This window comes from Poecilia reticulata, chromosome 8 (genome assembly GCF_904066995.2).
Source record: "Poecilia reticulata chromosome 8, P_reticulata-male-v2, whole genome shotgun sequence".
In the NCBI taxonomy this organism is placed as follows: Eukaryota; Metazoa; Chordata; class Actinopteri; order Cyprinodontiformes; family Poeciliidae; genus Poecilia; species Poecilia reticulata.
In genome coordinates this window covers 5,946,496-5,972,212 of record NC_088837.1, presented here as the reverse complement: position 1 = coordinate 5,972,212, position 25,717 = coordinate 5,946,496, and the positions used below count along the sequence as shown (strand labels likewise).

At 44.9% G+C, this 25,717-nt stretch overlaps 1 protein-coding gene across 6 annotated transcripts; it reads right to left on the bottom strand.

Moving 5' to 3' along the window:
- Positions 1-493: 493 nt before the first annotated feature.
- bptf (bromodomain PHD finger transcription factor) lies at positions 494-24,706 on the bottom strand. 6 transcript variants are annotated; one of them, XM_081609706.1, is made up of 32 exons: positions 24,014-24,706; positions 22,304-23,126; positions 20,654-20,874; positions 19,089-19,256; positions 18,831-18,992; positions 17,866-18,078; positions 17,679-17,758; positions 16,797-17,140; positions 16,569-16,700; positions 16,352-16,481; positions 15,577-15,712; positions 15,244-15,486; positions 13,685-15,173; positions 13,476-13,600; positions 12,799-12,927; positions 12,522-12,672; positions 12,279-12,402; positions 11,805-12,060; positions 11,224-11,385; positions 10,798-10,931; positions 10,618-10,705; positions 10,337-10,536; positions 8,546-9,671; positions 7,145-8,457; positions 6,955-7,037; positions 5,894-6,119; positions 5,323-5,813; positions 5,060-5,236; positions 4,541-4,733; positions 4,189-4,273; positions 3,928-4,114; positions 494-1,296 (listed from the first exon to the last, which is right to left on the bottom strand). In XM_081609706.1, the coding sequence occupies exons 1-32, from the start codon at positions 24,507-24,509 to the stop codon at positions 1,257-1,259; spliced, it is 9,927 nt and encodes a 3,308-aa protein (XP_081465832.1). In that variant the 5' UTR covers positions 24,510-24,706; the 3' UTR covers positions 494-1,256. The 6 variants fall into 6 exon arrangements, with proteins under 6 accessions (XP_081465832.1, XP_081465833.1, XP_081465834.1 ...); XM_081609707.1 differs by having other exon boundaries at positions 10,798-10,928; XM_081609708.1 differs by having other exon boundaries at positions 18,831-18,989.
- Between the last annotated feature and the right edge of the window lie 1,011 nt (positions 24,707-25,717).

The window sequence follows — 25,717 nt, the reverse complement described above, 5'->3', positions numbered from 1 at the left end:
TGTAAAAATTAATGTATATCACTAAATAAAATTAAATTCAAACGGTGAAACATACAAGCATTTCTGTTGAAACGATTAAATGAAAGTGGTTTAATACGTTTTTGAAACTTGATCTTAAGTTTTCAGTCATTTCATGTCACAAAAGGAAATTTTACAATATATGGAAAAAGTATGTAAATTCTCAGCAACAGTTCATTTTTTTCCACATTTAAATGACCAAACAGAAATGTATTGCAAAAATTTTTAAGCGTTTTCTCAAAATTAAAACTCAAGTTGAAGCAGATACGTTTTTCAGTTTATGGAGTTAAACCATGAATTTAGATTTAAAACAAAAAAAAAATATTTTGTAATTTCTGGCTCCAATTTAACAGACTGAATTTGGTATACATTTCTCTGAGTTTATATTTATGTGACCATATATGGAGACAAAAGTGAAGTAAACAATCTCATATTCACTTTTTTTGAGGGGGGGGGGAGAGGAAAATAGAGAAAATTAGTCTTAAGTTTTATTAAGTTTCATATACATCAATATTTCTTCAGCTGTAATACAAAAACAAAACAAAAAAGTCAAAATTCAATGAATTTTTACAAACAGGGGCAGGAAACCTTGAAATACATCTTTTCATTCTCTCAGTCACTACTGCAAAGCAAGTCATTTACAATAGCTTATTATCATACTCTCAGTAGAATATTTATATACGTTTAACCAAGACTACTGATGTCCACATAGTTAGTACTTTAGTACTTAAAACCGTCTTTCATGCCGCTTCAGAATGAACGATGAGTGGAAATGCGTGAGGAATAAAACATTGCTCCACTGTGACATCTGAATTCAGACACAAAACTCTTGAAACATGATGCTCAGATAAACTCAGTCATTGCGTTTCCATAGCAGGTCCCTGTTTGAGAAGACCAAAACAAAAACAAAAAAAAAACAAAACAACAAGAAAACCCAGACTTCTTTTTTTACAACGCTTGGGTGAAAAATGACTTAAAAAAAAAAAAAGAATAATAATAAAAACATAAATGGAGACATGAGAGCTCCATAAGAGTTTTCTCCGAGGTAAACTTCCATCTGAAATGCCTCTGTTCTTGCCTCTCTCTGCGCTGGCCCGCTTTGTGAGGACAGGTCCCCTCCCCCCCCCCCCCCCAACCAACCCTGCGTCCATCAGAGTCACAGTTAGCGGAGAGGGAGGAAAAAGAAAGAAGCCAGATTCCTGGCAAGTGCATTGTGTTTGCGCAACGTGCGATGCTTTCTAAGAGGCGGCAGAAGACTGAAGCTTGTTGTTATGAGACCTACAGGATGTGGAGAAGAAGGGGAAGAGTTGAGAGCTCTTCAGGTTCTTTATTGCTGCAGTTAGTCACAGACAGAAGATGCAAAACGCTTCGGGTGGGGGTGGGGGGGGTGGGGGGGGTTGTGCGGCCATGATGTGCGGCCATGTTGGCGCGAACGCCTCCGTTCGAGACCAGACCTTTCATGACCGCAAAACCTTGGGAGTCGAGGAAGACGCACTTCTCTCTCTTCAGACCATTTTAGATTAAGAAAATATTAATAATCTAAAATGATCATTTTTTTTATTATTAAAAAAGGGTCAAATACAGTCAGACATATAATCTCACAACCACTGTACATCATAAAATGTAGTTAACATCCAGAACTAAAGGTGAAGTAACATACAAAAATGTTTCATAAATATACCTTTATAAAAAAATATGCAGCTTTTTTTTTATATATATACTTTAGTCAACACCTTCAACATGTCCAATTCAACTGAGATGTTTCAACAGAAATAAATAGGCGCTTGTGAGTAAAAAGCATTTAAAACGCTTGATTGAGCACAAACGCTGGTATCCTAATTTCTTCTGAAAGAGAACAAAATGGCTGCCATGTTTCCTGCTCCGCTATGATTACAACTCATTCTTCAGAAAAACAACAAAAAACAAAGAGCACATTTGGTGGTTGTGAGTCTGCGTGTGTGCACGTGTGTGCGGAGGGGGCTTTTCTTGAGACTTTTTGCCGTTTTGGAAACACATAATTCATTTCTTTTTGTTTGTTTATTTCAGTGTCAACAGAGAGACCCCCCAGCATCCAGTCCAGACTCCAGCTAGACTGGCACACTTAAGAATCAGACAATCTGCAAGAAACAAAAAGAAGATGGAATGGCTTAAATCACAGGCATGCAGCACAGGTGGACAAACACACAAACACACACACACACACACAGACGCAAAAACATGTCAGAGACGCAACCAGAGTCAGTGTTGAGACGGTGAGACGTAGTGCGCCTTGCGAAAAGCGTTCATGGAGGTGTTTCATATTTTGTCACGTTTTAACCACACGCCTCAGTGTTTTACAGGGATTTTATGTTGGACCAACATATTGCGTAATTGTGAAGTGGAAGAGAAATTATACTCAACTCTTTCTACAAATAAAAATCCCCTACACAAGAATAGGAACAGGTTTATTTGACCGGTCACCGTTACAGCAAATGAGCCTCAGTTGGCACAACGGCTCACTCTGAACAGAGAAGATGCTAAGAGTTGAAGAGCCGAGTTTAAAACAGGGAAATCCTTGGGAAAAAAAATGTTAGAGACTGCAAAAGAGTTAAGAACTGGTTCAGAGGTCCGCTGGCTCTCTTACAGCAGAGCCAACCGTCTCTGAGGTAAGACTTGAAAATATCTATTCACAAACACTTTAATCTGGCCGAGCTCCAGACGTCCTTCAGTTATGGAAGGACAATCAATTTAATCTAAAGATGTGCAAAGATGATGAGAGCATTCATCAGGGGGCTGAATATGCATAATCGTGTCCAATATAAACCATAGCTGAAACGATTAATTGGGTTAATTGATTATTAACCCAATAAAAAATGTAATTTAGTGATCGCTTCATCGTTAACTGGAGTACACAGACTCAAAAACAAGGCCATCTTTTAATGTATTTCTAATGTCGTACATGAAAGGCTGAAGTGGTTAAATAAAAACAAGTAGAATTTTATCCATTAATCAATTAATCGTTAGACTAATCAATAGATTAACTGATTATAGGTTGCAGGCCTAATAAAAAAATAAAATAAAATAAAAAAAAACATTTACAATTTCTTTCCAGTTCACAATTACCGGCACTTTTCTGCTAACATGCCGACACCAAAGCTAATTTCTCATTTAGCACTTTGAAAGCGTTTAGCACACTTGGCGTCCCCTAATTTATCTTCTTCTGCTCTACTTTAATTGGCTGTTTCGTTTTGTAAACTTTCAGCTCAATATAGTTTGACATTGGTGATGAAGTTTTGTTCATCGACTATTAAGAAATTTTCAAGTTCAACGTTTATATTTGCACTCTTATTTTGACCATGGGTGAAAAGTGTTGACGTGGCAGTTCTGTTTCCTCTCCTCACGCTCTCTCAATAAAAACAATGTATAGGCATTGTAGAACATGCAAATTACAAGGTCAAAATTAAACTGCTGCTTGAATTGAAGTTAGCGCTTTAGCGTTAGCTCCTGCTACATAAATACCATGTTGGTGTGGTGGTTAGTGGAACCAACGTTTATGATTAGTGCTTTAGTTTAGCTAGCTTTTCAGTTAGCGGTGCCCACCAGAGTCCCAATAAGACACATTGCTGTTTGTGGTTTAACGCAACAAAATGTAAAAACTTCTGATAGTATGAACACTTTTCCAGGCAATGACTGTGACCATGTGCACATGTAGAAAATAAATCACACTCTATGACTTCAAGCTGCGTCACTCATGCTTGTAGTTAAAAAAAAAAACAAAAAAAAAAACAAGACAGGCATACATAAAAACACGGATGAAGTTAGAAACAAATAAACATGGCAGAGTTTCTACATAAATAAATTAAATCTTTACGGGCTCAAACAAGCAAATCCTCAGAACCTCGGTTCGGCAGGAGCAGCAGCACGCCCTACCTGCTGGCCTTGAAACCTTTCAGCTTCTGTACAAAGAAGGCTTCGAGCACCTCGGCGCACTGAAAGAAGGGCGTGTCGTTGGGGTTGTAGTAGCGGCAGTTGTCGAAGATTTTGGTCACGTCCGCCACGAACTCTGTGAGCTTCTGGTAATGTCGCTTTTGCAAACGGGTTTCCATTGTGGAAAAATCTTGAAAGAGAGACAAATGAGTATGAAACGAGCGTTGCGTTCACTAAAAGGCATGTGCCGAGCGGAGGCCGTACCCATCGGCTCCTTGATCACGCGGTAATAATCCGGTGCATCGTGGGGATCCACCGGCTCGAGAAAAGGCCACGCCATTTTGTGAGACTGACGAAAAACAAACAGGCAAAAGTTATCTTTTTTTTTTTTTTAGTAAAGGACACATTTGTCAGAAAAAGATACATCACATTTTACACACTTAGTAAAATTCTGAAAAAAAACATTCAATACAAAGTCCATCTATTTTGATCAACACAGACTTCACAATCTCTAGAAAATATATTCAGGTTTGTGGTGATGACATGACAAACGTTAAGCGGTTGGTAAAAATCCAGAGTTCAGATTGTAAAGAAAGAAAAGAGAGAGAGCTCGTACCTGTAATGACCGTAATATTCTTTTCAGCCCATCGTAGTCTCTGTCGGTGAGCGGCGACAGCACCGTCATCGCGTCCTCCGTGGACTGGCACTGCGGACACACGTACACGTCGATGTGATTGGCTTCGCTCTGCAGGATGCCCACACAGCGCCCGTGGTACCAGTTCTGGCAGCGGTCGCAGCCGATGTAGAACCTGTGGGTGAGGATTGAACGGGGACGACACAGGGTTTATGGAAAGACACAGACGTAGAAGACGCAAACTATCCGAGGTTTTACTACATGATGTGCCACGATTATTTGTGCTCTCACGTCCACCAACGAGCCGCAATTTCAGATCTCGTGCTTTAATATTTATTTATTTATTTTACTTTTTAAAGGTTAGTTGACCAAGTTAGTCAACCTGCTGTTTTTGTCAGTTTCTTTATAATGTATATTTTACATTGGTTGTTCTAATCCTAATTGCACTCATTGACCGACAAGCAGCCATGGACAGAAGTGAGACGAGTGGCGGAGCCTTACTGCGTGTCGTCGTACGGCGTCCGACAGATGCAGTACAGCTCCTCGTTGCTCTGCCCCTCCTGGCCGCGTTTGCAGTCGTTACACACAAAGTCCTCCAGCTTCTTGGCCTCCTTTTCCGTGATTCCCACACAGGCGCCGTGGAACCAGTTGGAGCAAAGATCGCACCCGATGTAGAACCTGCGAGAGAGGAGAGAATGTTCTTTCGTTGCAGAATTCGAACTGAATTCGAACCAAAATATGGCGGGGAAGCCCTCTGAGCTCACTTGGACTCGTCGTACGGCGTCTTGCAGATGCAGTACAGCTTGGTGTCCTTCTTGTGGTCCTTTGAGGTAGAAGACAGCTTCTTCTTCTTCTTCTTGTGTTTCAGCGAGCCGGAATCCTGCTCCGCGTCGCCGTCCTGCTCCTTTTCCTTGTCCCGATCTCTGTCCCGGTGTCTGTCGCGCTCTCTTTCGCGCTCCCGCTCTTTGTCCCGGTCTCGGTGTCGCTCCCTGTCCTTCTCCCGGTCCCGCTTCTTGTTCTTCTCGTGGTGCCTGTCCCTGTCCCTGCCTTTGTCCTTGTCCCGCTCCTCCTCCCGCTTCCGCTTGTGGGACGAGGACGCGGAGGATTGGGAGCTGTGAGAGGAGTGCGACGTGTGGGCGAGGTGTGACGGGTGGGAGGAGGCTGCCTTGATGGTTGCCGCGGCGGCCTGGGCGATGGCGGCGCGCGCCTTCTCCTTTTCCCTCTGCAGCCTGGCCAGGTCCCGCCTCAGCTCCTCCTAGGAAGACAAATCACTTCTCAAGAGTCTGGAATCGCAATTTCTAGAAATCCTGGCCCGGTTTAGTTCCGGAAACCAACCTGAACTTGCAGCTGCAGCTCTTTGTCCAGCAGCGCCCTCTTTTTCAGGATCTCGGCCTTCAGCTGTTCTTTGTGCTTGTACAGCAGAGCGGTCAGCTTGGTGGCGTTCTGCTTGGAGCGCTTCTGCTCAACCACTTCCTCCTTCTTCCTTTTCTTCGCAGCCTGCTTCTCGTCCTTCTCAATCTTGTCCAGGATGAACTTCATCACCTGGTTGCACACGATCATTCTGAGGGGAGAGAGAGGGAGAGAAAGGTAGAGCTTTAGCTGTGGCTTTGCTGTTTTAATTGTGTGGAACTACAGCTGATGATTATTTTTTAAATCAAACGTTATGACGATTAATCGGGTAAGGAAAACATTCCACATTCTGCAGATTTTTCCAATTTAAAAATACGCGAAAAAATACAAATAAATAATTCATTTTTAAAATTAAAAAATAAACATTTTATTGCCTAAAATGCAAAAACATTTGAATTTGAACATGAAGCTAAAACTGCCACTTCTGGGTAGAACACATTTACAGACAAAGAAAGAAGTTTTTTTTTTATCTTCAATGGAAAATGTATATTTTTCCTGTACAGTTTTGACTTAATTATTGCTCTGAATATGTTGTTCTTCCAGTAAATGGCTTTTTCTTTTAAAGTCTGTATACTCCAGTTAATGTTTAATTGATTACCAAATTAGTTGACGGTTATTTCAATAACCAATTAATCACGATTAATCTGACTACTCCGATTAATCATTTCAGCCCTAGCTATTAAAAAAAAACTGCAAAAAAAAAAGCAAGCTTGTTTTTCATTCAGTGAAGTTTCTCACAGTGGGTAAAGAATCCAGAAATTTCACTCAAGAGCAGCGACACGTTGTAGTAAAATTACTCAAGTAGAAGTACAAAGTACAGCAAAGTAAAATTACTACTAAATGTAATTTTTTTTTTTTTTTAAAGTTACTTGAATAAATGTGATCGGGTTGGATATGAGTTGCAAAGTTTAATTTTCCTTTGGGATGAATAAAGTATTTTTAAATATTAATTATAGTGATATCTAGCTTATGACTTGAGCTCCAACCTCTGGTTCTCCTCCCGCTCTGCTGCAGCCAGGCTCTTCCTTTGTTTTAGTTGTTCTGCTGAAGCATTTTGCTTTACTGCCATCTGACAAGCAAAAAAAAAAAATCCCATTAACCTTCAACTTATCTAGAGAGAGAGTTCATTCATATAGAAAAAAAAACATGAATAACTGTTATGCCATTGCGTCTCACCGGTTTCTGAATGCCATCTTTAGGACTAATGACATGCAGGTTCTGGTCTTTGGGTTCCCTTTTAGCCTCGTTATGTTTCTTCTTCTTTGGTGGTTGTTGCTGCTGCTGCTGCTGCTGCTGCTGTTGTTGCTGCTGCTGCTGCTGCTGCAATCTCTGAAGCTGCTCCTGAATGCTCGCTGGTGCCTGTATGGTCACCATGTTCTGGATCTGGTGGGCTTGGATCTGGCCCCCAGCCTGTTGGATCTGGATGGGCAGCTGCAGCTTGATTTGCTGGGGGACCGTGCCCCCCTGCTGCTGAGCCTGCGCCTGGATCTGGGCTTGGATCTGGGCGGCGACGTGAGGCGGCAGGGCGGAGAGCAGCTGCACCGGCTGCTGGAGGCCCGACACGGTGATGAGCTGGTGCCTGATGGGAGACTGGACCTGCAACTGAGGCTGCGCTTGAACTTGAGGCTGGCTCTGAGGCTGGAACTGGACCTGGAGCTTAGCTTGGACCTGGCCGTGGGGCTGGACCTGCAGCGGTTGGGGGACTTGGGTCGGTGGCGGCGACTGCACCTGAAACTGAGGCTGAGTTTGGACCTGGGTTTGAACGTGGACGTGGGGTTTCTGCGGACTTTGGGCGAGAATCTGGTTTTGCTGCTGCTGCTGGATCTGGACCTGGGTGTGGAGTTGGGTTTGGATCTGCTGCGGCTGAAGCGGAGTCTGGGCTTGAGGTTGCGCCGGAGGCTGCGACTGAATCAGAGGCTGTTGCGTCGGCTGAGGTTGCGTCTGAAACGCAGCTTGAACCTGGGGGTGGTACTGAGGCTGCGTCCTGGCCTGGAGCTGCATGGGGGGGGACTGAACCTGAGTAAGGGGTTGCACTTGGGGTTGAGGCGATTGTTGTGTTTGTGGCTGTATTTGAGCCTGCGGTTGGAACTGAACTCTGATCTGGGACTGAATTGGAGCTTGAATTTGAGGCTGGAGGTGTGGAATCTGCTGGACTTGGCTGCAGGTCTGGATCTGCGCGGGCCTTACGGCGGACACAACGGAGGAAACGGGTAACCCCTTCATGCTGACCTGCACCGCTGATCCTGCCACGTGGGACACCTGCTGCACAGATACAATGGTAGGATGCTGGACCAGCACTTGGGAGTGTGGAGTCTGAGACGTCTGAGGCGAAGGAGCGATGGGCGAGTGAATGGAGACTGGTGCGGGAGCAGACGAAGGAACGGAGGCCATGGCGGGTGGTGTGACTGGAGTTACAGCCTGAGCTGGAGCCTGCGAAGACGATGATGGAGTCCAGTTTTTGGGCTGAGCTGCCCTCTGTTCTATCAGAGCTATGAAAGGAGAAAAAATACAAAGGGAAGTGAATATTTAAAAAAAAAAAGAAAAAGTACAATGACGTGTTGGGTTTTGGTTCTTTACCTGCCACTGAAGGTATGGTAGACGTGGCTGTGACAGGTGTGACAACAGCGCTTGCCATGGCTGCATGAAGGGGCGCAGAAGGTGCGGCCTGTATTTGGGTTGGAGCTTTGGCTGGGAAAGGGATGGAAACCTGGGTGGACACGACAGCTATAACAGGAGCTGAGACGGGCGCCAGGGCCGGCATTGGTATTTGGACAGGCGAAGGTAGCGAGGCAGAAACGGGAACCTGGGGTGAGACCTGGACAGCTGGCCTGACCGACACTGGAGCAGACACGGGACTCGAGGTCTGCATCTGGAGGTGGGTTGAGGTCAAGCCTGGAGGTGAGCAGACAGACTGGGGCTGGAACTGGACTTGGGTTTGGAGAGCAGTGTGTCCCAGTATGGGAGGGGAACTTGCAGTTTGGGTTTGTGCTGGAGGTGAACCTGCTGTATGGGTGGAGATTGGGGTTTGAGGGATGGCTTGGATTTGTGTGGGGGTGGAGGAGAAGCCTGGTTTATAACTTGGGTTGAGGTTTTGTGGAGAGTCACCGACAGATCTCACCACTTGCGGGTGTGCAACAACTGATGGCGGGGGGGTTAACACCTGTGTGGAAGGCTGTGCTAAAGAAGGCACTGGAGAAGACATATGTGCCTGTGCGGGGACGGATGAAGCAGCTGTAATGTGTCCTTGTGGAGAGGCTTGAGGTGTAGGCGTCACAGGGGACGTGACTTGGTTCTGGCCAGGAACAGAAGCTGGGCTGGGGGCACAGCTCGGCTTTGGTGAGGGGCTCCCGACGTGTGTAGGGGCAGGAAGAGGCGCGGTCATTTGCGTTTGGGCTAAGGCTGATGGAGTCGTCTGGACTTGGGCTGCGGCTCGCACTTGAGGAGGAGAAGATGTTAGGGTTTGAGGGCTTGGAGTTGTGGTGGGCTTTGTAGGGGTAGCGTTCATGGGGGATGAAGTTGAAACGGTTGACGACGGGGGCATGGGAGTGAAGAGGAAGCGCTGGATCTGTCCATTGGGCATGGCTGCCTGCATTAGCTGCTGACCGGGTCCGGGGATGACCGTAACACCCTGCGGGATGATCTGAAGCTGTCCCTGGGTCTGGCCTTGACCCTGGATCACCACAGTCAGACCCGGGTTCCCCCCCTGAAAAATGTCAGAAGCAATATTCTCAACATCAAATGAAAATTAAGACATGGTTTCAGTCAAACTTTCTGAGCCCAGAAAAAGGTTCACAGACTCAAACCCCACAGCGAGTCGCTTTTTCTGAAACTGCCCTCCAATATCCCCAACATAATTTTCTGGCACCCTGGAGTCTCTATTACAACTACAAGGCCAGTCACTGTTACTAGAGTTACTGTTCCAAATCTTGCAGAATTGAAACATATGACCTCCGCCTAAACTTTTGCAATCTCCACCAACTGTTCATGTGTAAAATGGAAATTCATACAGATCATATACATTTGAAACATTTCATAAAGCCTTTTTTTATTGTTTTGCACAAGTTCCAGTTACTTGGACATTAAGAGAATTTCATCCACCTGAAATAACAGAAATTGATAATAAACAAGAAGTCCAGAAACCTCTGTTACCATCACGTCCTTGGGAAAAAGTCACCAGCCTTCAACTAGAGGCTTACAGAAAACATCTGTAACTTGAGATCTTGCAAAAACTCAACATCTTTAACATCACATCTAAATAATTTAAGGTTTTTTTTTTTTTTTTAGTGAATGCATGAATATTTTTCCTTCACAGTGGGAGCGACAGCTCCGTTTTTAGACAGGCAAACAGGAAAGAAAGCAAAAACTCACCTGTGCGCTCTGCGTCAGCTGCATGAGTTGAGCCATGGTGAGTTTTACTTGGCCCTGCTGCGGCCTCGGGGCCTGTCCGGGAGTCGTGGTGACTGGACCCGAAGAGGCTGGCAGGCCTGCAGTTCTGGGAGCGGAAGGCATACCGGAGGCGGCTGTGACTGCAGGCTGAGTGTGACCCATCTGGACTGCAGTCGGCTGACCTGGGATCACATTTGAGACATTTATTGTTTCTGTATGGCTTAGAAGTAAAAAAAAAAAAAAGTTGATTTTTGTCAAATCACCTTGCTGAGCTGCTGCTGGAATTCGAACCGTTGTTGAAGTCATTTGGTTCCCTGTTGCACCGGGTGTCTGGCTTACTGTTGTTGTGGCCTAGAAGAAACATAAAAAAAAACAACCTTTAAGATTATCAAGAAAAACACTCTGTGTATTGGATAAAACGGATGGATTTAAAACCAGAAGACCTTTTGCTGGATGCTGGAGGTTGCGGCTCTGAGGTTGATGTTCCCAGTTGTTGGATGTAATGTGCTGTACGTCCGGAGGTTTGCTGGAGGTCCAGAAGGGAAGATGCCCAGAACCTTCTGTTGAACTACACCTGCTGACAAAATCCATCATGTCAGCAGAGGAGCGTTGTAGATTAATATACAAATGTGTAAAGGCATGCTCTGCATGTGTGGCTGTGTGTTTAATAAACACCTAAGTGGTTTTAAGACTCTTGAACTGGCATGCACATTTCCATCGGTACAGACTCACGAGGGGACAATTTACTCATCATGCTGAGGGTCAACACGTAAAACAAATTTAGGCCTTCCACAGGACAGTTTTCCCATCCGTTTTGGCAATCGCAGCCCACTGGCCTTGCCAAAGCGGATGGCGCTCATGCTCCCTACCTCCTTGAGTAGAAGGCACATTGAGTGTGACAATCTTGCTGTTAGCGGGCAGCGGCAGTTTGGTGGCGAGGACGTGGCCGGCCACAGTCACTGGGCCGCCAGCGATCTGGAAGGTTTGCTCTGAGGCGGCGACAATGCTGCCGGCCGCCGTGGCCGCCGAGGCTGCAAGACACACCACGCCACCTGGAGTCACGTGTAACCCGGACAAAGGGGCCGCGGCGACGGCCGACCTACAGCCGAGGTGTCCACTGTGAGGTCCAAGTCCGCAAGAACGAGTAGAACGCTTAAAAGTTGGATTTTTATTTTTTTGTTCTATTTTAGTTCCCACGTCAGGTTCGGATCCAACATCAGAGTCACAAAATTGCTGATTTTCGTAGGACTGAAAGTGGACACCGAGAGTTATGAAATAATTTTTTTTGGCAAGGCATTTTCGATTAGTGACATGGAATGTGATGAACAATTATATTTAAAAAAAGAGACGAGACGTTGTATGAATGGCTGGGCTTGAAAAGCAACACTTTTTGGTGATTCCGTCTCCGATACATGAATGTTTGTGACGATGATACTAGATGACTCCTTACCTGAGCTGCTGCTGCTGTTGTTCTGGCCCTGCTTCACCCAGGAAGCGAAGGACTGGTGGAAGTTCTTGTCCTGCTGGAAGGGAGCCGGGGAGCCCAGTTTGGAGGCCAGGACCATCTTGGCTCCAGATGTCATTGGACTCATCCTCTGGCCGGTGGAGGTCGGTGTACTGGGAGCGCTGACTGCGGTTGTGCTGGTGGTGGTGGTGGTCGTGGCAGTAGTGGCGGTTGTGCTGAGTTTTTGCTGCTCGAGACGTTTCTGAAAAAACATTTCCAGTTAAGACCTGGAGAAACCTTTTTAAAGTATAAATTAAAGTATTTAAGGCTAACTTTTTTCCCCTTCTCTTTAATGACTTTTAAGACATTTTAAGACCTTAATATTAGACACATTAAGATTTTCCAAGGCTGCGCAGACACACTGCTGACAGACGCAGTGTTCCGTCTCAATCTGCAGCCGTAGCTGTGTCATGTCGTCACCTGCTGGGCCGCCAGTCTGGCCTGCTTCAGCTGATTCTCCAAATGGGCCTTCACTTCCTCTGCGGTCTTCAGAGTCCCGCCGGTTTTGGATGGATCTAAGCCTTGTGACTTGTCTCTTTCCACTCTGGACAACCAAGTAAAAAAAATATGAAAAATGAAGAGTAGAGACAGTCCTTCTGAAAATGACTCATTCACCCAAAAATATATTCATAGTTTTGACAATTTGGATTGTGTGTTTCTAACCTCTCTGCGAAGGCTTTTATTTCCCAAAGCTCCAGCTCCTCCTCAGGGACCCACGTCTCCACAGCGATAGGCCCCGTCTGTTTGGCCGGCTCCTGCTTTTTAGGCCTCAAGGCACTCGAGCGCAGACCTTTCCTTTGAGGAGTTGGAGTTTCTAATCACAGAAAGGGTTAAATGCTTCTTGTTTGTCTTATATTATTTCTCTTATAATGCGCTTTGTCCAGATTACTCTTAAAATTTACATTTGGTGGTACTTAATCCCCCCCCCAAAACCTCCTACCTTTGGGAGTGTCCCTGTTTCCGATGGGGCAGATGATCTTCCTGATGCAATACTCTGAGCGAATGCCATGGGGCCCGACGTCCCTCCGTCGAATAATCTCTGTCGTGATTATGTCTGTGTCTGTAGTTTCTAGAGACAAAACGGTTCCTAGTTTTAAGTCACGCATGAGGAGAAAGTCTCCATTTGGACAAGAAGCCTCGTTAGTTTAGACGAGTTACGGCTCTAAGGAAGTCAAACATTAAAAAAGTAGATTATTTAGAATAAAAATTGAATAAAGAAAGAAAAATGAAGAAGAAAAATGCAATTGAAAACTTGTGGACGGCTCTAAAATGAGAGATTTACAGTGAAAGGAAACAGTCTGCCAAACTGACATGACAGGAATTTCATCACTGTTACTAAAAAGAGAAGCAGCTGTAATAATAACTGATATGTTTTAATGTCAGAAAATAAATGTTTATTGCTAAAGTTTGAAAATTAAAATATCTTAAATGCAAATTAATGTTTTGCATTGTTTGTGTTGTTCTTTCAGTAACTGGCCTTCTTTTCTTTTCTTTTTTTGGAGTCTGTAAACTCCAGTTAACGATTAATCAGTTACTAAATTAGTTGACGATTACTTCAGTAATCGATTAATCATGATTAATCGTTTCAGCCCTAAGCAAATGATGAATTTTTCTCACCTTTCCGAGTCGTTCCCACCGCAGCAGAAGGCTTCACAGCCATGTCGTCCCACCTGAGGCAGGCCCACAGCAGCCTTAGCATCAAGCTAACGCCTGCCAGTGACCTCACAGTCTGAAGACGGTATCTTTAAAAAAAAAAAAAAGTTACATAAATAGATGTTTATGAAGCAAGAAAGATAAGATTTGTACAATCTGTGCATGTCACCGACCTCCATGAGATCCCAAAGGTGGGCCGAGGCGAAGGGTAGGGCCAGATATCGGTGGCCGGCTTGGCATTGTAGCTGAAGATGGGCACTTCCTTGATGCCCGCCTTCCTCCCCAGCCTCTTCAGGTCATCATTAGGCAGTACAAAAATGCTCTTCTTGCTACTCTTGGTGACAAACTTGCGGTAGGACGGCAGCGCCGTGCCAGAGCGCGCCTTCTTGGACTTGGAGAACCGCAGCAAGCTGACCCTGTCTCTTGTGGAGTATTCTTTACTGATCGTCATGGAGCCAGCCGTCGTGGAGACGGGCGCAGTGGTTTTGGCATCGCTGGGTTTTCTCCTCAGGGAGACGGGTGCCGCTAGGCCCAGTAGGGGGGTAGCAGAAACGGTATCGGAGGAAACCGAGCTACTTTCTGCTGAGGGAGTTTTACTGGAGCTGTTGGATGTGTCGTGCATAGAAGATTTCTGAGGCTCCTTTGAGGAGTCGTTAGCGATTGAGGTCTTTACATCCTCTCTAGATGTGCAATTGTCTGTAGTACTACTGCTGTGGAAAGACGTACTGGACGATTCCAGCTTGACAGGCAGCGACCCCTCACTCGTTACGGCTGAATAATCACCGCTGTTCAGAGACTCTGCCTTGTCCTCAACGTGGTTCTCCAATTTGGGGACTTTCAGTGGTGGCGGGTGTGCTACGCTGGACAGATCGTTTCGTGAGAGGTTCCCGTTCATCAAAGACTTGACGGGCTCTTTCTCGGGATCCGACTTGTCGCCCTGGACCGGAGAGGCGGAGTCTGCGGAGACGGTTTTGCCGTTTATTTGTGAAAGACTACTTTTGCTTTCCGAGTCCATTTGTCCGCTGCTTTGATCCACTTCTTCGTACCCCCGCTTCTTGACATTCTCTCCGATTCTCTTTATTTCGTTGTTCCCCGTCGTCTCCAGCAGACGACTGTTGATGCTGTTGAGTTCCGGCTCTCCGTTCACTTCCTTATGAGAGTCAACGGCCTTCGCCTCGGCCAAGTTACTCTGGCCGGACATGGCGGAATCAGATTTGACGTCCGCCTTTGAGTTTGTGCTCTCCTCATCAAAGTCGAGCTTTTTGACGACAGGATCTGGCCCTCGTAGGTTTTCTTCCTTCTCCTCCGTTTTAACGCTTGAGGGCAGAGCCAGCTGCTGCTTGGCGTTTGCCGTTCCTTCCATCTTGACGCCGGCGGCGGGTTTCGCGGCCGTCGTCTTTGACAGGAGGGTTGCCTGCCTCATCCGCTCGAGTCTCTGCTTCTCCTCCAGGGTGAACTGCTTGACCCGCCGCTCCAGCAACCCGTCCAGTTTGGACGGCTTTACTTTCTTCTTGTAGGCTGTTCGCAGCTGGAAACCCTCGCTGACGTTCACGACGTCGTAGAAGATTTTAGCGGGGATCTCCTCGGTTTTGGGTTCTTCCGGTGCCTGTGATGTTTCCCTTACTGCGGTAGCCAGGGAAGGACAGCTGCTTTCGACTTCATCTTGGACAAAGAGATTCAGAGGTTAGCCTACGAAAGAATTAAAACCACGTTCACAACTGCAGATTTTTACCTTTCTTGTCGACATCCATTTTTTCCTCCTCTTTCTCTTCACCAGCAGGTTTTGATTGCTCATCTTTTACAGAAATGTCCTCCACGTTGTTGCCGAGGGGTTGGCTGCCATTAACCACAGATGCATCCTGGGACAATGAGTCGGGTTCCTGCTCCTTGACCTCTGCACTCTCAGGAACCTGCTTCTCAGTTTCTTTTAAATCCTCAGTTTTCATGGAAGCTGTTGCACTTTTTCTTGATTTAGCTGAAAAAAGAAATCAAAAACCAGCTTAAGCCTCAAATGTAAAAACATACAACAGAGGACAACGGACACATTTGGAGGAAGTTGCCTTACCTTCCATTTCCTTGCGGTAGTTTACGTTTGTGTTCCCCGGCAGCTTTGGAACGAAGCGCGGCACGTGCGTCTTACTGACCCAGATCCAACCACCATATCCTGTTACTCTGTACTCTTCCCCTTTTTGCTTCCACACCTTAGGAGAAAAAAAACACTTTATTAGAAAACATTTATATGTGCAACACGGATCGGTATGCATGGAATTAGGGTTGCAACTAACCGTTACATTCTGCAGATTTTTTATTTAACCACATTAGCTGATTTTGTACATTTTATTGCCTAAAGTGCAATTATATTTGAACCTGAACTAGGTGAAACTAAAACTATTCCACTTGAAGAGTTCTGGGTATTTACAGACAAAGAATGCAAAATGTATATATATATTTTTTTGTACAGTCTTTTATCAATTATTGCTCTGGATATGGTGTTATTTCCATAATTTGCCTTTTTTTGAGTCTGTATACATCAGCTAACAATTAATCCAGTACTAAATTAGTTGACAATTATTTCGACAATCGATTAATCACAATTAATCTGATTAATTGTGTCCGCCTTACATAAAACTAACATATTCCCAGGTTAAAAAACAAACAAACTTCTATGTAATTTTATTGGGATTTTAGACAATGGAAACAAAACGGAGCACAGTAGAATATTGCAGTAAAAGGAAATGAGGTTTTAAACTTTCTCACAGACACACACAAAAAAAGTCTGAAAAGTGTAACATGTTTTCGTATAAATCCTTTCCAAGCCAAATAATATTTCCGTACTCTACCTGGTGTTTGATGGGGATGGTGTACTTCACCCACGTCGCCTGCTGCAAAGTCTCTTCATCCTCAAGTTTTTTCTCTCGTTTCTTCACCTTCTCCTTCTCGTCCCGTTCCATGGAAGTCATCCGGTGCATTCTGAAGGACAAGACGCGAAACTTACGAACAGCGTTGACAAGGACACGTATCAGTGAAACGCCAAGCTGAGCCTTGCTCCTCCTTTACCTCGTGTGGCCGAGAGAGTCCTTCCAGATGGGCAGCATGACGACCGGTTTGATTGCGCACTCCAGGATGGCCAAGGCCAGAGCAAATTCCCTGGCCTTGCTGCACATCTGTACTGCTTTGTTCCAGTTGGTCCTACAAAGAAAAATGAAAAATATACAGTTCAATGACATAATACACACAAACATTGACGTTTCTCTGTATTTAATAGAAAGAGCCACCCAGACGTACCTGTGCGACGCCCAGTTGGGGTGCATGAACGGTCCGGGGACGTTGGTTTCCAGCTGGATGATGGTGAGGCGCAGCGTGGCGACCGTCAGGCTCCGCGCCCCGTGGATGGAGCCGTTCCACTTGAACTCGGACGCCGTGGTCAGGCTGAACTTGTGCGAGAGGTGGCGCTTCTTGTCGTAGTCCTCGCGGTGCTGATGCTTGTTGAGCGCCAAGGTGTTGGTACTGTACTGGTTCTGGTATACCCTGTATTTGCCCTCCTGACCCAGCTTGAACAGGTTGTTCAAATTCACCGCCAGGTCCCTTTTCAGGAAGGTGAGGAGCGACGTGTTGGCAGTGGGAGACGACTGGAACGGAGATGGGACGGGTGTTAGGAGTTCATCAGCAGGAGGGTTCAGTTTCTGTTGGGGCGGCGAATCTGTGCCAGTTTCCTTCGTTTTGGGAGACCGGCCGATACTTGTATGTGAAACTGTTCGTATGCACTGATCTAGTCAGACATCTGCAGGTGTATATTTAGCAGAAGTCTCTCTACTGTTGCCAACTTTGTCACCATTATTAACTTCTCAAACAAAAAACACCAATAAAAAAAACAGCATTGGCCGAAATTGGAATTGGCCAGTTTTAAAAGATCATTGATCGGCCAGAAAACTGCAATCAGTGCTCCCCTGGTTTCTATACACGTGACTTATTCCACTTTAAGGCTAGCAGCATGATTCACATGCTGTTACCACAACTTTGCTCGATTTAATACAGCAGACTAGGTTCCACAGACATATTGCAATCATTACAAATAAATATTTTTTTTTGAAGTACAAGAAAAATGTCACATTTACGCTTCTACATTTAATTTAAAACAAACAAAAAGAATCCACCAGGACACCTCACCCCTTCGTTGCCTTTCTGTATTAGATTTTTCGGTTCGTGTCCTGCTCCGCTCTCCTTCTTCATCCTTTCATTATAGTCCTCTGGTAGAAAGAAGTCAAGCCGCCCTCACATCGTTAAAACAAGAACAATTCGACACAGCCGAAACTCAAATCAGGTCGATGTTTCAATTTTCCATGTTTGTGCTTACCGGTCCCATCCTGGCTGGTAAAGGAGGACCGGGAGGACCTGTCGGCCAGATCGGGGGGCTCCACCTTCTTGAGGCCCCTGGGTGCAGAGAGCGGGTCCCCGTCGCTGGGCGCGTCTAGCTGACACGGCCGCTCGTGTGATTTGTTTCGGCTCGGTGACGACGATTCATCACCTTCTGCGTCTTCGCATGTGGACTCAGACTTCTGCTGCTCGTCTACATTATTTATGTTAAAGAAAACCAAGAACAGGAAGCAGTGAAAGCAGGTTTTCTAAAAAAAAAAAGCCAGCTGCAGTTGATAGGCTATGGTAAACAATAAAAATAATCAGGATTACCAGCGAGCTTTACAATTCAAACATGCTGAGGATCAGAAATACACACTTGCTAACAAATTTTGCTGGACGATAAATTGTCCGAGTAATTATTGCGATAAACGATAATCATGTTGTTTTCAGACCACTTATGTTGTCAAGTTCGCCCTCTCAAAGACCAACAGTCTTTCATTTTGTAACAAACTCTTAACCCTGGAAGTGGAAGATCTTTTAAATATCCAAATTAAAGCATAGCAAAACAATAAATAAAACTGAAATAAAAACCTACATACAACTAGAACCACAAATAAAATGGATTACGAGGTCTCTGTAAACAAAATATTAACCAGGATGAAAACGATCAAGCTTGTTTTAATTTATCTCACAGCCAGGAAGCTGTGTACTATAAGCCTGGCGGGTCACCAGACTTCACATTCGTCCCCACTAGGCTAAGCATTGCTAGTTTTATTCTAACAATTGGAATTTTTAAGATTTTAGGTCTCGTTAATAGTGTCTTCTGACAATACACGGTGGGCCGCTGGATGACTAGCGCCCCTACAACCGGGTTTAGCAAGTTTTCTGGGGAAAACCTTGAGCAGGGTGTGAAAGCTTGACTTTAGGACAAACAATGACTCAGGGGCGGTGAAGGGGGGGTACCTGTCTGTCCCTTTGTTGCCAGTTGAGTTAAGTCCTCGTGGTTCTCAGTTTGAGCCGTTTCATTGTTTGGCTCTAGAGATTCAGTGTTGGGTGCAGCTGCGTCCTGGGAGGCAGAGGAATCGGACACGCGTGTCTCCTCTGCAGGAGGCTGAGCGGTAGCTGCTGTGGTACGGAGTCATATCGACACAGATTCACTCAAAACGTGTTTGAAAAACATAAGCAAGTAGAGCGTATTCTATCTTCTTTTTTTTATTTTACCTTGTGAACTAGTGTCTTCTGTGGGCTCGCCGTCCTCCACTTTGTTTTTCTGTGTCGGGAGCTCGGTCGTGTTTACGGAGCCCCCTTCTGCTTCCTTCTTCCCCTCCGCCGTTCGTTTCTTTGCCTCCTGCTCTTCTCGCCTGATCTTCAAACGCTCCGCGGACACCTCTGCAGATGAAAAGATGCAATTAGACTGAAACCCAGGCGCCATTACCGTTTCAGGCCATATCATTTGAAGGCACCATTGGAATTGTTGAAAAATTGCATTTTTTTCTGTTGGGCAAATCGATTGGGCGGTCTGAAACTGCGACTAGTTCACCGTCGTTAGAAGCAAAATTATGTTTTGTTGATCAATTTTTTTGGATTTCAATAATCTGCCATGTACAACTAATCTACTGCTCTCCTTTTAATCCCTACGTTGTTACGCGGTGAAGAAGTTGCAATGCGGTTCCAGAAAACGACCATCTTATCCAAACACTGCGCTTTGTTCAGAATAGAATGAAATATTTAAAAGTGGCACGCTGTCATTTGCTCACTTTCCATACAGACTGAAAAAAGAAAATTGCTGAAAACATGCGGAATCAAATTTCAACTGATACAGTTTTCCTGGTTGGTGAAAATTATTTTGAAAGTAAGTACACCCTGTAGTTTCAGCACAACCTGTCATAGAGGCATTCTTTGAGGCAGTAATAATGTAGTAATGTAATGTAGGAATAATAGTATTACTATTAGTAGGAACAGAAATAGTAGTCTCAAGAGACTCCTTTACAGCTGCAGTAGTACAGAGTAGTAAACACTTGAATGTTTACTGGGTTTGTAGCTATTCATCAACGCAGACTGGCCGCTCTGAAATCCGGTCTCATTTTTCAGAAGCTAATTTATATTTTGAAAGTGATTTATTTTTCAAGATAAATCGCGATGAGCCAAAACGTGTATTGACAAAGATCTTTGATTTGAAATCAGTAATGTGATCTCTGATTGGTTTGGCTCTGAGTATGTATGAGTAAACCAAAAGTGAGTTAAGTCACCCTGTTACTCCTATCCTTCCAAAAACTTTACTGGATGATCATGTGCACCAACACATGAGATTGATGCCAGGAAGCAGCCTGCAGCAGGAGCACGCTTCAGACAATGAAACATACCCCCCGTAAGTGTTCCTTTAAGCCAAAGGCGCCAAGAAATCTCACTGCTGACAAGATTTAAGTGTTGTAGCGACACACAAAGGAAGTCTGGCTGAAAGAGAGAGATGATAGGGCAGCCAAACAGAAACGGAAACTGCTGGCTAAGAACTGAAAAGGTCTTCAAACCACTGTAGCATCTTGGAGGAAGGCCGAGTGGAAAACAGTTGCTCGTTATGTCAGGGAGCGCAAAGGGCAACACCCAACTGTCACCGGCGTCGAAACACGTAGCTTGATAAAATACCTCAGACCTTTGGCGATGTGATAGATGTGTGCTTTCCCTAAACGTTTTGAGCCAGACATAATCCCAAGCAAATCAAACGTTTGCTTAACGGTGCCACATGTTTCCCCCCTCGAGTCCTGAGGGCAAGCAGGTTTATGGCGTACCGTTGACGGCGGTGAGGTAGGCCTTGTTGCTTCCACGAGCTCGGTTGGTAAGATCTTCTGTGATGTCCATGTGAGCGTGCATTTCCTCCTTCATCTCCTCCAGGGTGGCGTGGAGGTCCGTCTCCCAGTACTCCTTGTCCAGACCCTCGACGAGCTCCTCCAGCTGTGCCTTGCTGCTGTAGTACCAGATATTTTTCTTCTCGCACTCCCCATCTTCTTCACTGGGAAGAGACAACGGAGGATGTGAGGACGGGTCTAATCTGTAAAAATATTCGATCCTTGCCAAAATATCAATGGATGTCTAGTAGGGTTTCCTTCCCCAGTGCATTATAAGTCTGGCGGGCCACCAGGCTTTACTTGCCCCGTATAAATTTTATGGATTAAGTGACTTTGTACAGGCTAATTTTGTAATGGTACAGGCTAATAAGCTAATGTAGCGCTGTACATATTATGTATAACATAATTAGCTACAATTACCTACTGCGGTCACATCTACAAAAAGCTAATGTAGCTACACATTAGCAACATTATGATGAGTTTAGACATAGTTGCGTCTAAACTCATCACCATAGGTTCTGTCTCGTTCTTCGCAGGGATGTGTTCAACTAAATCTATTTGATTCCAAACTTCATATGATAAACCAGCCGATAAAGAACAAACACGGACAAATTGGTGTGCAGCCCTGAAAACCATGCATAGAAAGCTAAACGTTTTGAACAATCCAACCATTAATTTGAGAACATTTATTCAAAACAATTCCAGGTCTTTTCTTGTGCTCTCACGTCCAAAGGATTTCGAGTTTGGATTTAGGTTAGTCTCTTAAGATTGCCATGGGAGAACCATGTCTGGAGAACTGTTTTTCCTTTACCATCAATTTTTGATCATAATCTCGTTGTAAAAATAAAAAAATAAAAAAGCAGCGATAACCCATTTTTGTTTTACAGGTTAGAGTTCATCAGATTTTGTTTTAAGTAAGGTTGCCACTCCCTTTGAAAGACAAATAGTCTCATTGCACCACAAACCATCCACCTTTACTAACAGTAAGCATGACATCCCTTTTCTCATTTTTACCTTTCTATGTCCTAGTTTAATCTTCTTCTTGTGTGTCCAAAACACACATTTCAAGTCAAAGTAACAGCAGCTTTTAGTAAACTGCTTACCTTTACCAGAACAAGCCTCACTCCTTGTCAATAGTTTGTTGTGTAATGACTGATTGGCATCATGGTTTGGTTCCCTAACCATGAGCTTTGGAGATGTTTGTTTTACCTGCAGTTTGTCTGGAGTGGACAAATAATTATGGTTCCAACATAGTGGATAGCAGAAATAAGAAATTAACCTCCGTTTCCCAGGGAAACAGGATGTCATGGATTGCTAATTTGAAGTTCTTGTATCATCTTCTGATTATACAATTGATCTGAGTTTTCAAAAGCTTTAAACATATTCTCTTGTGTTTGAATGCTTTGCAGAAAATGTTGAGCTCTTGTAATGCCTCTGTATATCTGAACATATACAGAGGCATATGAAGGTTTATTCTGTTGGGCTTACTGTGTATTGCTTAATGTGTAAATTATGTAATCTGAACTAAATATGGATTACCAGAGAATGTCACCAAAAACGTAAGCTAAACAGGCGGTGATGGCCCCAACTCACATAACAATCCTTCGATTTAGGAACCAGTATTTCCTCTGGTGGCGATCGTATCCGATGGGTTCCTGGCGGATGTAGGGCCTGTTTTTCTGTGCCTCGGTCACACAGTCCGTGACTCCAGACACCTTGTGCGCCACGCAAACCTCACACTGCCATTCATCTTCTGGAACCTCTTCCAGCGGCGGTTTAACACACTCCAGGTGGTAGACGGCAGAACACGTCTCGCAACACAGCAAGTCTCCCAGACGGTGGCACACGCGGCAGTGGTCGTCGTACTGCATGCTGCCGTCGGACATGAGCTCCTCGCGGGCAATGTTAGTGGTGAGGAACTGGTCTACTAAGAACTGTAGCACCTTAACCTTGCTTTCGAGAGAACCGCACGGATATTCATCTGTCTCCAAGTACGGCAGAACATGGTGGAACTCTTTGTCGCTTTCACAGTACGCCCGCAAAACCTCGGGCCAGGTCATGCCGTCGATAAAGTACAGAGTAGAGTTGACGCTGTCCTTCAGGTCAGCGGGACCAAAAGTAGTGTTGGAGGAGTCTTCCTCGCGTAGGATGGCCTTCAGCAGGGAGATGTGCATCTCCGCTATCAACGTGCATTGCTCCTGGCCGACCAAGGCGGCGCAGAAGTCCTCAAAGCGGAACGGGGAGAGACGCAGGACCGAGCTGAAGTTCCGCAGCACCTCATAGATGGAGCTGATGTTGAGCAGCTCCACACTGGGCACCAAGAGATCCTCAGAGGTCTCCGGAAGCTCAAGAAGAGGGATTTCCTTGTCTTCCAGAACTGGAGTGCGAGGACGGGGAGCCCGTAACTTCTTCTTTCCTGCAGGATAAAAAGAAAAAAATATTTGATTACACTGGCACATCATTGCAGAATAACATAAAAAATTATTCAATAACTGCTTGAAACAAAGTACATTTCATCACTTAAATGCTTTTGAAGACATTGCAAACTCTACAAAGCTGGAGACTTCTACAAGAGCTACTATGGCTGAAATTGCTCATCATTAGCTAATGAGGCTGCCTCATCCTCATACAGCACAGTGGCTGTCAAATTAGTGAACAACGTTAACGCTAATTAAACTTCTCTATGATGATGGGTTTACTACGAAGACATTAGGTGTAATTACTATCCAGAGTCTCGAACAAATAAAGCAACTTGTTCTGCCTAAGGAAAGCTGTCAAAGCATAAAAAAAATTACAGGCATGCTAGCTAGGCTAGTGTTAGTTAGCTGTGTGTGTTTGTTTTCTTTACGGCTAATGAAACAAAAAAGAATTAAAGTTCGTGTTTCAAGCAAAGGTTTGAAAAGTGTGGGCTGCAAATATGAAGTGCGTTTTGTTTTTATTTTTTTAATAGCTGTCACACAGTAGGCAACAGCCACCTTCAGTGCTAACATTAGCTTGTTATAAGCTAAGTTATTAGCTCCGGCTATGGCAGCTAAAGCTACACAGACCCTCAGATTCTTTTTGGAAATGAGTGTGAACTACACGATAACGTCAGGCGACGGAAACGGGTCGGGCTACTGATACGGTTGATGCTTCAATCCACCTGCAGTGGCTTCAATGCGGCCTGTTTGCATACAGTGTGCATTCTCCATTTTGAACAATAACCTTACTGCTTCCTGCACTGTACACAAGCTCCTATTATTGCATGCTCTGACCCAGACGGGACCTCCAGAGCTGAGGGTCCGTTCAGTGACCAGTGATTACCGGGAGTGCTGGCGTGAGTGCTCTGGCTCCGAAAGCTACTCTCTGTGCAGAAGCTGGCACCATCCTCTTCCTCGTCCAGCACATCATCTTCCAGGCAGTCAGACTCCTCATTGAGGGCCTCGTCTTCCTCGGACTGAGGTGCCTCTTCAACAAACTCGTCCTCCTCCGACCGTAAACTCACAGCATCGTCCTCCTCGTCACTCTCGTGGTCGTCGTACACCACTGTTTTGGACACAGCAGTCCGTCTTCCACCGCGACCACCTCTGCCTCCTCTTCCTCCACCGCCACCTCTGCCTCGTCCCCTGCCCCGTGTTGACGTTGCCTTCCTCTTTCTGGCCGTTTTGGGGGGCTCCCTCGTCGGGCTTTCGGCGTCCTCATCCCCGCTATCTCTAAACCTGGGCTTCAGGTTCCTCCTGGGTCGCAGACCCCGGGTTGCAGCTGGGGATGCCTCGTCGGTTTGTAGCGGTTTGGGCGGCCTGCCCCTTTTCCCTCTCATGATAGGCGAAATCTATTATTTTAGAATGCCAAGGTTTGCGTGCAAATGGCATACGCGAATGCGAGCGAAAACGGTGCCCCTACGGAGCCGAACGAGCGCGGACCCCAGAAACGGCACAACACCTCGAAGCCCCCCCCCCGTGTCCCTTCGAATGTGAAAGCTCAAAACGTTAGCCCGGCGTCCCGTTCAGGTTCGCCTAGGGCCGCCATTTTTCTTCTCTGCCTCTCTGGCTGAACAAACAGCAGGGCCTCACTACAGGAGTCACGTGGGGATACAGCTTCTTGCTCAGTGGCAACAATGTAGCAGTAACTAAAATATTCTCACGTTGTTATTCACATCATCATCTCTGGTTTTGTTTAACGGCATGATGCATTTACAAAAAAAATAAATAAAATAAAATGTAAAAATGGATCTTGGAAGCTGGATTACTAACGCCAGCTATAAAGTATTTTCATGTAGGTGGCGGCAGAACGCCACAATTGTGCATTATTATATCATTTCACGAAACAAAACAAACATAAATAATTTTAGTGTAGACACAAAACACACTGTATGTCATGATTTGCTTTCAAGTTGATTTATTTATATCAGAAACATATAATAAGCTTATAAATTGTTAATTTCAAATATTTTACTACAATATTTTTAGCCATCATTAATACTGTTCAGATCAGTGTTACTTATTTTTTCCTTCGTCTTAAAAGTCAAATTTTGCAACAACACAAAACAAGTAGATTTCTTTCTGTTGTGATTCATATTGAATGAAATTGTGATTCATATTGAATGAAATTACGCAGGGAAATCTAGAATTTAGCTTTTTGGCTCAGCTCTTTTTCTTGAATTACTGACCAATGTCTGCAAATAAAAAAAAAAGAAAAGAAAAAAGTTGAGGTTCCAATCTGTCCGTTTATCTCCTGCTCCATGTAAGTGAGTCACAGCAATTTAACCTTCCCGATTTGAGGTAAACACTGACCTGACGATCCAGAAAACAGATATTCTCCTCTCCATAGGGAAGACCATAACTCATAGGGAAGACCATAACTCTAGGGTCAGAAAAAAGGGCATTTTACATCTCTGCTGACCCCACACATCCTGGACACAAACAGTTTAGACTTTTACCTTCAGGTCGGCACCACAAGGCGCCTTTTGTAAATACTAAAAAATCACCACTTGGCAAATTCTGCTCTGTGCTCCTCAGTCAGCGAGAC

Bases quoted from the DNA above. Each gene is read 5' to 3' on its own strand.
- bptf (XM_081609706.1), bottom strand. From the start codon at position 24,509: ATGAGAGGGAAAAGGGGCAGGCCGCCCAAACCGCTACAAACCGACGAG. The intron at 17,759-17,865 runs GTAAGCACAAAC...TCTTTCTACCAG, and splicing joins TACCAGCCAGGATGGGACCG to AGGACTATAATGAAAGGATG. The intron at 10,706-10,797 runs GTCTTCTGGTTT...TGTTTCTTCTAG, and splicing joins CCTCCAGCATCCAGCAAAAG to GCCACAACAACAGTAAGCCA.